The sequence below is a fragment of the Camelus ferus genome, chromosome 12 (assembly GCF_009834535.1).
Source record: "Camelus ferus isolate YT-003-E chromosome 12, BCGSAC_Cfer_1.0, whole genome shotgun sequence".
NCBI lineage: Eukaryota > Metazoa > Chordata > Mammalia > Artiodactyla > Camelidae > Camelus > Camelus ferus.
Genome location: NC_045707.1, coordinates 60,677,886 through 60,693,717, shown reverse-complemented (window position 1 = coordinate 60,693,717; position 15,832 = coordinate 60,677,886). Strand labels below are relative to the sequence as shown.

General features: G+C 34.4%; 1 protein-coding gene across 7 annotated transcripts in view; it reads right to left on the bottom strand.

The window, feature by feature from the left end:
* OSBPL8 (oxysterol binding protein like 8) overlaps positions 1-15,832 on the bottom strand; it is a 133,800-nt gene that overhangs the window by 94,141 nt on the left and 23,827 nt on the right. For 6 of the 7 annotated variants that reach the window (XR_004324806.1, XM_032493725.1, XM_032493724.1 and 3 more), the window contains one exon: positions 1,106-1,214. Coding sequence is in view for 3 of the 7 variants with exons in the window: in XM_032493725.1 (XP_032349616.1) it covers positions 1,106-1,147 (42 nt within the window). In the remaining 4 variants the exon portion in view is untranslated. Of the gene's footprint in view, positions 1-1,105; positions 1,215-15,832 lie in introns of those variants that run through there. The other variant, XM_032493729.1, reaches the window with a different exon arrangement.

The following is a 15,832-nucleotide window of genomic DNA, read 5'->3' as shown; positions in this document are numbered from 1 at the left end:
TAACCTTCTTCATAAACCAAGTTACTTCCATGTCCATTTTATTCTCTATTAACAAGTTATCATTTTAAAGTTTAACTTTTTTTTTGACCATTAAAGAAACTAAAACAAGTTTGAACCAGAAATTCAAAAAAATGTTGAGACTAAGTTAACACAAGTAAGCAAAACTGCATTTTGCTATCAATCATTACACTGGCCCTACAGGAGCCTGAACAAAGGACATTCACTAAATTAAAATTTACAAATACTGCAATATGTGACTCTCAACTCCATAGCAATAAGAAAGACAGAAAAGTTGGCCTCCGCATTATTTCAACAATATAATTTTGTCAAAGAATCTACCACATCACAAATCACAGAGTTATCAGCTGACTACATGTTACCCACTGGCACCATTACTTTAAGTAATCCAAACATCCCTAATAGTCTATAAATCAATATTTAATGGAATCTCTATAAATAGAACAGGAGGATTGAAAATTAAATTACCTGCTTTTGTACAGCGACAAATTATCATTTAATCTACCCTACTGGTGAATTTTTGCTTTTTTTTTTTTAACTTATTGGATAAGGTACACTTAACTGCTACCCTTACCTATTTGTTTTAATTTCAGAATACAATTCAATCATAATCACAAGGCAGTAATATTTAAATCTTTATACTCTTATAGAAGTATATGTGGCAACTGCTCTTAATTCTTAATTATTTTAACTGTTCATTCTGTCCACCTATGCATAGCTGCATATGATTTGAGATTTGCAGGCATTTAATTCCCTCAACTATTAACACCCTGTTAATTTCAGTAAGACAAAAAGTTTTTTGAGGAAAACATAAACACAAACTATTATATCAGTATGTCTTATACTATTTGACTGGGAAAGCAGGGAAGGCAGGTGGTAAAGTGAAGGCAGGTAGGAGATGGAACAGAAATAGCAGAAAACTGGGTTATACTTCAACAAGCTTTTAACTATTTGTAATTTTTATATCAACAGAGGAGTTAAGGTATTATTTTACAATATTTTTAAAAAATTTGTTTTAAACATATCTTTAAAATAAAATGATGGCTTACATCAAACACTTTACAACTGTTGTATTTGAACCACTTACCAAAGTTCGGTCAGGTTCTCCATCTGCCAAACTTGCCTCCATAGTGAAAGAAGATAGGTTTACGCTTCTCTTTCCATTAATGTTTAGCCATCTTGTATATCTGGAAATCCTAGAAGAAAATTGTATATATCAGTTCTGGTATAAAACTGTGATAAGTGGAAAATAAATCATTAAGTTTATAAGGAGGGAGAAATCATTTTAGGCTGAGGTTACAGGGAAATCCAATAATGGAAAAACAAAATAAAACAGATTCTGACACGGACTTTGAAGAATGGTAAAAGTTCAGGAAAGATAAAAGAAAATATTCCAAGTGAAGAGGAATAGCAAGAGCAAGGTTAAAGATATGAGACTACTTAAAATTTGAAAAGATGCTTACATCTACTTATAATTAAGGAAATAAAATTAGATTTTTTTCATTATGACATTGGCAAAAACTAAAAAGTGTGCTAATATTCAACACTGGCAAGAATGTAGGAAAACAGGTGTTCTCATATACTTTGTGATAGGAATATAAGCCAGAACAATTTAAAACATATACACTCTTTAAAAATTGAAGTATGTCAGTTACAATGTGTCAATCTCTGATGTACAGCATAGTAACTCAATCATACACATATTCATTATTATATTCTTTTTCATTAAAGGTTACCACAAGATACTGAATATAGTTTCCTGTGTTCTACAGAAGAAATTTTTTATAAACATATACACTTTAATCCAGCAATTTCAAGGCTAAGAATTATCCCACAATTATACAAACATACAAAGATATATAAATAAACACATCCAACAAAGTACTAGTAACCTCTCTAATAATTCTTCCTGAAAACAGCTGACTAACTAAACCAAAATCAAGACATCAGTAGACTTCTAGTTATTTCTTGGAGTTCCAAATGCCTTTTGTTTTTGCAAGTATAAAAGGCTGCACTGAAATAAAACTAAAGGATGACCCATTCAGTGGGTATGAGTCAACCTCTCTCCCCAGTCAATCCTGTCATTGCCCAATGGGCTCATGAACAAAGTAGCCATGGTGGTAGGGATGGAGGTTATGCATAGGTTCAGCAATATGGACCTCCATTCACCAAGACCACCCTGGCTACTGCCATTGCTGAGTGCCAAATCTGCCAGCAGCAGAGACCAACACTGAGTCCCCAATATGGCACTATTACCTGAGGTGCATCAGTCAGCTACCTGGTGACAGGTTGATTACACTGGACTTCTTCCATCATGAAAGAGGCAGTGTTTTATTCTTACTAAAATAGACACTCTATGTATAGATTTGCTTACCTGCAAAAAACGCTTCTGCCAAAACTATTCTCCATGAACTTACAGAATGCCTTATGTACCCATCCTATTATTCTATTATTCACTGCTGCTGATCAATGAACTCATTTCACATGAAAGAGAGAAAGAGAGAAAGAAAGAAAAAGAAAGAAAGAAAGAAAGAAAGAAAGAAAGAAAGAAAGAAAGAAAGAAAGAAAGAAAGAAAGAAAGAAAGAAAGAAAGAAAGGAGAAAGAAAGAAAGAAAGGAGGAAGGAAGGAAGGAAGGAGGAAAGGGAGAAGGGAGAAAGGGAGAAAGGGAGAAAAGGAGAAAGAAGTGTGGCAATGGGCCAATGGTCACAGAATTCACTGGCCTTACCATATCTCCTATCATCCTGAAACAACTGGCTCGACAGAACAGTGGAATGGCCTTTTGAAGACACAGTCAGAGCACCAACCAAGTGGCAATACCTTGAAGGGCTGAGGCAAGTATCTCCAAAGGGCTGTATATATTCTGAAGGTCCAATACATGGTGCTGTTTCTTGCACAGCCAAGATCGACAGGTCCAAGAATCAGAAAGGAAATTGGAGTGACATTAATCACTATTATCTTTATTGACCCACTAGCAAAAATTTTTCTTTCCTTTGTCCATGACCTTATGCTCTGCTGGTCTAGAGGTCTTAGTTTCAAAGGGGAAAATGCCTCCATCAAGAGACACAACAATGATTCCACTGAACTGGAAGTTAAGACTGCCACCTGGCCACTTTGGGCTTTCCATGCCTCTGAATCAGTAGGAAACAAGGGAGTTACTCTACTGGCTGAGGTAACTGATCCTAATTACCAAGGGTAAATTGGACTACTATTCCACAATGGTGGTAAAATATATATATGTCTGGTTACTGGAGATGCCTAAGGGCATCTCTTAGTACTATCATGCCTTTTTTTTTTTTTAACATTTTTTTATTGAGTTCTAGTCATTTTACAATGTTGTGTCAACCATGCCTTGTGATTAAAATCAATGGAAAGCTACAATAACCCAACCTGTGTAGTACTACTAATGACCCAAACACATATGGAAAAAAGATTTAGGTCACCTCTCTAGGTAAAGAACTATGGCTATCTGAGGTGCTTGCTGAGGGCAAAGGGAATATGGAACAGGTAGTGGAAGAAGGCATATATAAATACCAGCTACCACTACAAGACCAGTTACAGAAATGAGAACTATGATTGTTATGAGGATTCTTCTTCCTAATTTTATTATGAATATGTTGGTGTGTGTATTTATCAAATACCTGTTTTCTTCCCTCTCTCATTCCCTTGTCATATAACATAAGATATACTAACCTTACAACACAGTATTTAATCACTGTTAAGTTTTCATCAATGTTTAAATTATAAGATATCAAGAAGAGTGAACATTGCCCAAAGACTTTGCATTCCCTTTTGGGGAAAGAGTTAGTGCATTGTATGTAGAATAGTTGTGTCACATTAGGTGGAATCTCTCTTTATTTGGAGATTAAATACTGTACTAGTTTGCTAAGGCTGCCATAAGAAAGCATCACAGACCTAGTGGTTTAAACCACAGAAATCTATTTTCTCATAATTCTGGAGGCTAAACATCTGAGATAAGGTGTCAGCAGGGCTGGTTTCTTCTAAGGCCTCTCTCCCTGGCTTTTAGATGGCTGTCTTCTCCTTTTGTCTTCACACAGTCTTCCTTCTATACATGTCTGTGTCCAAATTTCCTCCTCTTATAAGGTCATCAGTAATACTGAATCAGGACCCAACTTAATGATCCCAATTGAATTTAACTATCTCTTTAAAGACTCTATCTCCAAACATAGTTATTTTCAGAGGTACTGGGGGTTAGAACTATAAAATATGAATTTTGGGGAGACATAATTCAGCCCAAAATAGTAGGGTTAAGGAAATGTGTAAGGGTGCCAACTTGACAAGGGGTGGACTATAATGGTTAACTTTGTATGTCAACTTAGCCAAGCTATGGTACTCAGTTGTTTGGACAAACACATCAGTCTAGATGTTGCTGTGAAGGTATTTTTCAGATGTTATTAATGTGTAAATCAAAAGAATTTGACTAAAGCAGATTATCATCCACAAAGTAAATGAGCTTCAACAATCAGATGAAAGCCTTAAGAGAAAAAGACTGAAGTCCTCCAAAGAAGGAATTCTGCCTCTAGACTGCCTTTGGACTCAAGACTTCAGTATCACTCTTCTCTAGGTTTCCAGCTTGTCAGCCTGTCCTGCAAATTCCAGGCTTGCCAGCCCACACAATCACATGAGTCAATTTCTTAAAATAAATCCCTCTTTTTCTTCTCCTCTCTCTCTGTATATGCATATACCCTATTGGTTCTGTTTCTCTGGAGAACCTTGATTAATACAATATGTATGTGTGTATTCATATCTTACCCAAATAAATATAGAGACAGATGTATTTATCTTATCATTCATAGCCATCACCTTCTGTGCTCTCCTCTGTGTCACAGAAGCTAGGAGTATGAAAATTTTATTTTGCAAACATCTTTTGCCCCTGGGATTCTGTATGTGATTTACATTCAGCCACTGCAATGCATTTGCACAGTATTTGGAAGGCAGAAGAGATACAGAAAAAGGCCATTCTTCTGAATGCAATCAACAGACGTGTGGACTTTGACAGACATGAGGTTTTACAGTAATCACCAAATGTTCCCCTGCCAGTTCCCTATGTTGGTATTGCATTTCTGGAATAAATCACACTGGAATATGAAAATAAACAAATAAAAAAACAAAAAATACAAACACAGAGTAAAAATCAAATCATAACATGATTAATTTTTAAAAGAGAACAGTTTTCAAAAAACTAAAAATAGAACTATCATATGATCCAGCAATTCCACCCCTGGGTGTACACTTGGGAAAAAGGAAAACACTAATTTGAAGAGATACATGTACCCCAATGTTCACAGCAGCACTACTTACAATAGCCAAGATATGGAAGCAAACCAAGTGTCCATCAATAGATAACTGGATTAAGAAGGTGTGGCATATATATACAATAGAATACTACTCAGCCACAAAAAGGATAAAATCCTGCCATTTGCAGCAATGTGGATGGACCTAGAGAACATTATGCTTATTGAAATCAGTCAGAAAGACAAAGACAAATACTGTATGGTATCCTTATAGGTGGAATCTAAAAAATAATACAAATGAATGTTTATGCAAAACAGAAACAGACTCACAGATATAAAAAACAACTCATGGCTACCAAAGGAGAGAGTGAAGGGAGGAGGGACAAATCAGGGGTATAGGATTAACAGATACAAAGTACTATGTATAAAATTGATACACAAGAAGGATATACTGTATCACATGGAGAATTATAGCCATTATTTTGTAATAACCTATAGTGGAGTATAATTTGTAGAAATACTGAATCACTATGCTGTACACCTGAAACTAATATAATATTGTAAATCACCTATACTCCAATAAAATTTTTTAATTTTTAAAAGGAAGCAGGAAAAGAAAGATAAGTGCCCTAAATTCCTCACTGTTGAAAATAAGGAGTTAAGATAAGACACTACTAATATGTCAAGAAACAAGTTTCTAGTATCTTCTTTGAAGCCAAAGCCTGGAACTAAAAATGTAACAAAAAATCCTAGAGGGAGAGAGTGACTGACTGGAAGTTCCAAGTATAAGCATACTAATTTCCCCGTCTTTTGGAGTTTAAAGCAAAAGACGATTAAATGATAATAAATCTGGGAATAGAAAAGTATATTTTTTAAAGTTAAAACAGTAATTAAACACACACTTAATGGTATTAGGCCCTAGGGAGGAGGCCTGAAGAGAAGAAAGGCAGTCTCCTATTTAACTTTTTGAAAAGAATATGTGTTGCTTCTATAACCAAAGAGAATGTCTAATAGCTTTTTATAAAAGAGTACAGTGCATCACAATCCTGAAGACTCCTTTCTCCAAATTGCCAAGCTAAGGCTGGGCCTGCATCCTAATTTAAACATAATTACTAGCTGAATTCAAAGTTGAAAGAAGACTATGTTCCCTCTTTTGTTCCTTTTGTTATCAGCACTCTAGACATTGTTTGGGGGAACTAGTTGATGCCTCCTGGTCTACACTTAAATTAACAAAGTTCCTAGAGAAAGAATTTTTAAGAAAATCTTCCCTACTTGGGGCTTGAATTTCAGTCAGAGAGGGAAGAAAGGAGCATCTACCAAGCAAGGTTAATAGCTTTAACACATGTCATTTAATCATAACAACCTCATGATGCTGTATTGAATGATGGCGGCCTTATCTGAAGGCAGTTACAAGTTGTGTATGATTAGTTGGTGGCTTCCTATTTCACAGGCTACCCCAGAAGTTTTTTGTTTTGTTTTGTTAAATGCATAAGTTACAAAAACAAGGATTCTCAAAAGCACAAATACCTACCAATGAACACACCATAGTTCTAAAGAATAATACTACATTCTTATTACTGGAAACTAGGATTAAATGCAATAATTGTAAACTTACTTGCTGCCAATTTGATTAAAAAATCAGATTGCAAATAAGAGTAATTTGGTCTAGCTAGTCTGAACTAATCTACAGTATTTACACTATATTAAACCCTAGAGGAAAGCCTAATATAATGAGAAATTAATAATACAAATGTGACAGGTTCCAAAAAACAAGCTAGCACCAACATCCTACTCATAAGAACTTTGGGGGGAAAAATACATACATATACACATACACATATACACACTGCTTTATTAAAGCAGTCTGTCTATCCAAATGGCTTTCATCAAAATTATTGTAAAATAGCGTAGTATGTATCTATCATAAAGCATATTAATATTTTGGCACCTATGATTGAAATTTTTTCCTTCTAAAAATAATAACAACAATGATGATGATGATGATGGTAACAGAAGACTGGGAAGCAAGCAAAAAGCTGGAATGGGCCATGGGAAAGACATATAGTAATGTGCAGGGCAAATTATCCCACTAGGAGGTGGATGAGGAAGACATGTGATCAGGGAGACAGAAGAAACAGGCTAAAGTAGTCAGACCAGCTCCTAGAAGAGGGAAAGGCATAGCAAATTACTTAAGGATATAAAGGTGAAAGAGAGGAAAAAAAAATCTAGACCTCCCTTACCAAGATTTCTCTGAAGTATGTAGATATGTAGGTACTCCCAAGCACTGTTCTCTCCCCAAAAAAACCCTCATTAAAAGTACCTTACTTCATAAACACATTGTGCCTGTATGTGTCTATTTTACAACATTATTATAATCTAGTTTGCATTTATCTAAGGACTGCTTGACAATACATTAAAGCCCAATGAATTACTTAAATTATAACTAGAAAGGTGTCCAAATATTTTTTACATCTCTGATTTGGCAAATTCATTAAGTACTTCAACTAGATGTGCTATTTTGTACATATATAGACATATATGCAGACAGCGGTGATACTGTGATTTATAAGAAATATGTAAATTTGGTCTTTCAGGTGACCAAACGTATACATTTCAGGTGTATTTGGTCTTCATCCACAATTCCTGGCTCAACAGCTCCCAAAACCCTTCAAATTTTAATGGGATGATACTTGGTATCTTGTTCTCAGTTCCTGAAAACTCTTCAGGGAAGGTAACTTTTGGATCCCGCACAAGTGTAGGGACTAGCTGCCAGAACCACATGATGACAAGTTTGGAACTTTCAGTTCTACCCCTGATTTCCAGAGAGAAGAGAGGGGCTTGAAGTTGAATCAGTCACCATTGGCCAAAGATTTACCCAATCATGACTATGTAATAAAGCCTCCAAAAAAACCCAAAAGGGCAGCTTTAGGGTCCCCTTTTTTCCCAGCAAGTTTCCACATCTGGGAACCAGCCTCTTGCCAATGCCATCATGCTGAGCCCCAAACTCCACAAGGACAGAAAAATCTCCTTTGTCAAGGACTTTGCCCTATGTATCTCTTCATCCGGCTGGGATTCGTATCCTTTAATATCCATAAAATATCACTAATCTAGTGATAAACAGAGTTCTGTGAGCCATTCTAGCAAATTAATCAAACCCAAGGATGGGGTCCTGGGAACCTCTGATTTACAGCCAGTCAGTCAGAAGTACAGGTAACAACATGGACTTGTGACTGGTGTCTGAATACACAGAGTCCAGCCAAAATGATACTGTAAGCACTTTGCCCAGAAGGAAAACCACAGTGTTAGTCTAAGTGCAGTGAAAATCAGGAAATCATTACTACCAAATTTCTGTCAAGTTACAAAACAGATCCCATTTCTCATTATCTCTGAACTAACCACTAATATAAATGTAATTTATAAAATTTATGGTTTATCAACCCCTAATATCTACTGTTACTTCACCATCAGTTATATGTCATTTGTAGGGCTCAAAACACATTCATCAAATATTTATTTACCTCCTGTCACATAGGAGGCACTGTTCTAGATTTTGGACACATGGAAAATAAAACATCATTCCTGTCCTAGCTGAAAGAAAGCAAAATTACTGACTAGTATGCTACTACATAATGAGCCTTATGACAAAGGGATTGCATGATATTATCTTCAGCATCACATAAGGATATTAAACCCAGACTTCTGGAGGTGGTAGACTTAGAGTATCCCCCACAAAACCCTTGCAAAGTCCCTTTACATTAAAAAAAAAATTAACTACCAGAAATAAAATATATAAATAAACCTAACTATTAATTAATACAGAATCTTTCATAAATATTTATAATCTAAAGGGCTTTCTTATGCAGTCTATTGTAAATTTAGGTTTATACTTTTTTAGATTCGTTTTTTGCTTTTTAGAGTTAATCACAAACAAAACTAGTTTACATTATCTTCCAATGGATATATAATTCTACAAAAAAAAAGTAAGAAAGAACTAAAGTAATATCAAATTACTATACAGATTATGATTTTTTTAAAAAAATGCATGTGGAAAAGGAATGGATTAGAAAAGTAATTTCCAAGTTTGAAAATAAACTTTGGTTACAGCAAGATTCTATCATATATATAAAACACTGGACATTTTGCAGAGTTGGAAACAGAGAGGAAATTATTTATTACTGAATAGAACATAATTCACTTGAAGTTATAAAAGTTTCCTTAAAGATCATCAAGCCAACCTACAGAGAGCTGCACTAAGTAAGGTTTTACTATGCCTTCATACTTTTAAAACCTTAAGAGAAGAAAAAAAATCATTCCAAAGTAAACTATGTAGCTCCATGTGTTTTAAAAGAAATAGCAAACTAGCCCATAGAAACAATAACCAACCCAGCAGCAATTAGACCCCAGCACCCAGTCTGTGATCTCTAAATAACATTTCTCATTAAGACACCAGGGCTTCTTGAAGAAATGGCATATTCCAAATCTAAGACAACAAATATACAAGATAAGCCTAGATCTTGTATTCCAGAGAGCAAAAAAGCTATCAAAAACTATTAGAGTAATATAATAAAGACTCAGGAGCCAACTTGAAGGGGCTACCAAGAGCCAAAGAAGGGACAACTTAAGTACTGAAAAAATCAAATCAAATCAAGGAATATAGAAGCTTTGCAACAATGGATTTAAAAACTTGAATAACTCACCTATAAATTTCACTGCACACAACAACTGTAATGTATTCTTTTCAAATATACATATTTCCAAATTCGAGTATATGCTGGGCTAAAAAGCAAGTCTCAAATAACTTACAAAAGGCTGAAAACATACAGACTGATCTCTGACCACAATGCAATTAAGCTAGAAATCACCAACAAAAAGATAACTAGAAAATCTCTATGTATTTTGAAATTTAGAAATACACCTCTAAACAACCGATGAATTAAAGAAGTAATCACAGTGGCAATTAGGAAGCAAGAAGGAAAATTAAATTTTTAACTAAATGATAATAAAAACACTATTTATCAAAACTTGAGATATACGGAGAAAAGTTACAGCTATAAAAGTTTGAAAACTAAAGAACTAATCATCTCTTTCAAAAAAATGTGAAAGAGGAGCAAATTAAACCTAAGAAAGTAAAGAAAAGAAAAAAGAGCAGAAATAAATGACAGGGAAAACTAAAATACAAAAAAGAAAATCAACAGTTAAAAATTCTTTGGAAAGAATAAAATTAATGAATGCTAGATAAGACTACACAAGGGAAAAAAAAAAACGCAGAAGTAGCCAATATTATCACTGATAAAAGACATCACAATAAATCCTCCAAACATTGAAAAAATCCTAAAAGGAAATTATAAATACCTCTATACCAACAAATTTGAAAATTTATATGGACAAATTCTTAGAAAAGTTCAACTTACTGAAACTTCTGCAAGAAGAAACAGAAAATCAAAATAGTCCTATTGAATCCATAATAAAAACTTTCCAACAAAGAAATATTATCTATTTATTAATGTATTCATTCATTTATATTTTTCTATCACCTGGTACACCAATTGTTTTAAAAATGGTAATTAGTATCTTTTATCATTGTATATACAGTACAAACAGGTCATATTTGCTAAGATAGATGACAATGCTAAATTTCAAATATTTGGCTTCAAGAACTGAAACAATCAAAATGATATACAAGGAGCTTATTAGTTTAATAAAAACCACCAGAAACAAGAATCACAGTTTCCCCCTCCCCTACCTCCCACACACCATCCTATAAAACATCTCAGCGACAACAACTTTGAACAAAAGGCTGCAAGACCCAAAATATGGAAAATTTGTTTGGAAAATCTTTGTTATGAACTTCCTGGCATAAACAGATAAACCAAATGGTCCTTAAATGAATGAATGAACTGGAAAAATACATTCTCATATCACACCAGTTCTAAAAAGGAACAGATTACAACAAATAGACTTCATTTCTCCTTCCGTGAAGAGTTGTTTCCTCCTCTATGCAAAATGTTTCTACTACAGAACTGATCACACTGTATTTTTAAATATTTGTTTACCCACCTGCCTTCCCCATTTAGATCATGATGACAACCAATTTACACAAATTAATGAGTGCCTGATATGTATCAGGCATTATGCTACCTTCTGGAGAATCAAAGTTCACAAAACACACATGGTCCATCACCTCATGAGGTCATGGGAAGCTTCTCATGGGAAATGATGCTTTAAATTGAGACCTAAAGGATGAGTAGTAGTTCGCTAAATAAAGAAAGGCAATGAAACACAATCCAAGAAGAGAACATGCATAAGCCCTAAGGCAGGAGACCAGTCATATATTTTTCAATATTTCTATTAGCACTACATATTGCATAGCTGATATATAACATCAGTGATAATGAGATGACTGAGGAGGAGGTATGAGAGGATGGAAGAAAAAAATTAAGTCAATGTAAGAATAGTATATTTCATTCAAGTTTGTGTATTTTGGATTTTAAAAACCATACTTAAACATGCTATTTAATTATGCCTTTTTAAGAAATGAAAATAAACTATCGGTGAACCAAGGTTCATTCAGTAGCTGCTTCTCCTAGTCATTATAATGTAAAGTGGAAGAGAAGCAATGAAAGCAGGTAAAATTTTGATGTTGCTCTGTTCTAGGACAAGAAAGCTCTCCAAAAGACTGTGGTGGATAGAAATATTTCTTTGTGTTGGAGCAAAATATTTCTTTCTGTCACCTTACTTAACTGCCATTTTCTTCTTAAAAGCATTTCTTATACTCTAAGAATCCAACAACAAGGTCAAAATCTTTCTTACACCCACTAACTCAGCACTTAACATCGTGTGAATGATAATATCCTCAACTTTTCATAACACACACCTTGCGTTTTCACAGGAGCCAAAACTCAACTCCTAATTATGCAAACATGTTATGACTGTAAAGGAGTGTAAATAACAAGACTAGTATCTCTGACTACTGAAACAAGTGCATTAAAAAGTGGTGTGTATCAAACACGGAGAAACTGGAACCTTTGTGCACTGTTGGTGGGAATGCAACACAAACACTAGTGGAAAACAGTAGGGTGGATCATCAAAAAATTAAAACAGAATTACCACATGATCTTGCAATTCCACTTCTGGGTATATACCCAAAATAACTGAAAGTAGGGCCTTGGAAAGATACCTGCACACCCATATTCACAGCAGCATTATTTACAACAGCTAAAACATGGTAGTGTCCACTGATATATGAATGGACATACAATGGAATATTATTCAGTTTTAAAAAGGAAGAAATTTATGACACATGTGAACCTTGAGGACATTATGCTAAATGAAAAAAGCCAGTCGTCAAACAAACTGCCCCACCCAAAACTGTGTGATTTCACTTCTATGAGGTGTCTCGAGAAGTCAAAAATCAAAGAGACAAAGTAGAACGGTGGTTGCCACAAGCTGGGGGAATTGGAAATAGGGAGTTATTGTTTAATGAGTACAGAATTTCATTTTTGCAAGAAGAGAATCCTGGAGATACATAGTGGTGACGGTTGCACAATATGGATATACTTAACTAAACCTGAAAATGGTTAAGATAGTACATTTATTATGAGTATTTTACCAATTTTTTTTTAATTTAGGGGGAAAAGTGATGTATGGTTTTCCCATTTAGAAATACCATAATTAATTAGAGATCATATTTAAGATATACCAGCTTTCCTGGAAGATGAATTTGTCTGGTTCTGTTTAGACATAAATCCATCATGGTGGCATTGTGATCCCTTCCCATCATGCACTAGTTATTCACACTGAATCACTTAAGCCTGATGATTTCGTGTCTTATTTGTGAGCAAATAACCCTGCCTTTCCTAATAATAGGTCATATCTTTTAAGTAACTGACCTATAAGTTTACTGCTTCTTAAGGAATGCTCATAAATTATGTAATTCTAGAACTCTTAAAGTTTTAAAAGAGAAAAGAATGCCTAAATAAAATCAAACTATAACACCTGAAAAAATGTGATATGGTTAAGGTACATGAACAAGGTCATAGGCCAATAATAGTTACAATAATAGCAGGTTCCTATCTTGAGTTTCCACTAAGAAATTCTATCATTTCCACTGTGTCAATATGTATTATCTGCTCAAAAATTAACCGTAAACTTATTTTTCTATTTCCCTAGAGGAAGAAAAATTTAAGGAGTGGGAGAGAGTTTACTGTTTTGTTCTTCCTCCGAAATTTCTGAAGTATCCCTTCCTTCCCCAATCTAAAGTTGATGAAAGAATAAGGGCAGAGGTCATAGAGAATGGAGTGGCTATCCATAGAGTCAAGAGGAAAATTCAGGGCATTTGAACAACATGTACTTTATAAAAAGCTGATTCCCCACCCACTTACCTCAAAGAAAAAGAAAATTCAAAGTAGCATATTTTAAGGCCAATATAGTATACCTCTTCATTCAACTCAAAAACAGAAGAATAGTTATGAATACAGGAAGTCTTCTCAACAGAAAAGCAGGACTCCATTAAAAAAAGGTTATGATGACTCTAAAGTAATGTGGAATAGAAACTATGATATACTAACTTCTTTTAGAATACAAAATACAATATTTAGGTACTATGGTGAATTACAACCATTTGAAGCATATATGTAAACAACAAAAGACTGAGTGAAAAGAGAATAAAATGGCCTCTGAGGTAAATATACCCTTTAATGTTGTTAATAGACTGTTCTCAAGATAAATAAAACTGGAGATAAATAAGTTATAGAAGAATGAACATGTCCATAAACACCAAACCATGGACCCAAGTTAAAAACTGGCTATGAAAGCAATACAAAACCAGGCAAAAATGTTACTGGATAAAGTAGCACAGATTAATTTAAGCAATCTGTAAAGGACTATAAATATTTGTTAGGAGTTGATAGGTTCAACTCTGTTGGTCTTTTAGCATTCTATAACTACTGATGGTACAACTACAAATTTAATCTGGAAAACCAAATAAGAGTTGTACATACAATCATTTATTAAATACAACAAATAGGTCAGGGAATTTTCTGCATGCTTCCATATATCATGACTAATCTTCACACAAATCCTGAAAAACATAAGACTTGAAACTATAAAACTTTTATAAGAAAATAAAAGGAAAAAGCTCCTTGACATCAGTCTTGCCAATGATTTTTTTTTTTGATATGACACCAAAAGCATAAGAGACAAAAGCAGAAACAAACAAGTGGGACTATGTAAAACTCAAAAGATTCTGCACTGAAATAGAAACATGTTAAAAGGCAACCTACAGAATGGGAAAAAATATTTGCAAACTGTATGTCTGATAAGGGGTTAATATCCAAAATACATAAGGAACTCATACAACTCAATGGCAGAGAAACAGTCTGATTTAAAATGAGCAGAGGACTTGATTTCCCCAATAAGATATACAGATGGTCAACAGGTACATGAAAAGGTGCTCAACATCACTAATCATCAGGGACATGCAAATCAAAACCACAATGAGATATCATCTCACACCAGTTAGAATGACTATAACCAAAAAGACAAGAGATAAGGAACGCTGACAAGGATATGGACAAAAGGGAACTCCGGTGAACTGTTGGTGAAAGCAGAAATGGAAAAAAAAAAATGAAGGCTTCCCCAAAATTAAAACAGAGCGACCAAATGATCCAGCAATTCCACTTCTGCGTGAAGAAGATGAAATCATGATCTTGAAGAGATGTCTGCACTCCCACATTCATTTGTGGTATTATTCACAATAGCTAAGACATAGAAACACCTAAAAGTCCCTCAGCAGACAAACGGTTAAAGAAAGTGTGATATATGTACAATGGAATATTATTCTGCCCATAAACAAGAAGGAAATCCTCCAATTTGCAACAACATGGATGGACCTTGAGGTCTAAGCAAAGTAAGTCAGACAAGAAAAGACAAATCCTGCATGGTCTCACTTATATGTGGAATCTACAAACAATGAACTCATAGAAAGAAAGTAGAATGGCGGCTGCCAGGGGCTGAGGGGGTAGGAGAAATGGGAAGATGTTAGTGAAAGGGTACAACTCCAGGTATAAGATGAATAAGTTGTGGGGATGTAATGTACAGCATGGTGACTACAATTAAAGACACCATATTCTATATTTGAAAGTTGCTATGACGGTAGAGCTTTAACGTTCTTAACTATAACAACAACAACAACAACAAAATGTTATATGAGGTAAGGGATATGTTAACTAATCTTTCTGTGGTAAATATTTCATAATATATAAATGTACCAAATCATCACATTGTGCACCTTAAACTTACCCAATATTATATGCCAATCATATCTCAATAAAGCCTGGGGGTAGGGGGGGAGCATGTTAGCTCTTATTTTTGAAACCTTGGCATCTTGGATAGTACCTGACATACAGCTAGCACAAAAAAGAATCCATTAAATGAATAAAGGAAACACAAAAATTTCTTAAAATTAACTGACTCAACAGCTTGAGTCACTTATTCAAATAAGAGTATGAATTAAACACAGAAGAAAAGCAACTGAAGTATAAAGCAGACAAGTCTTCATGGG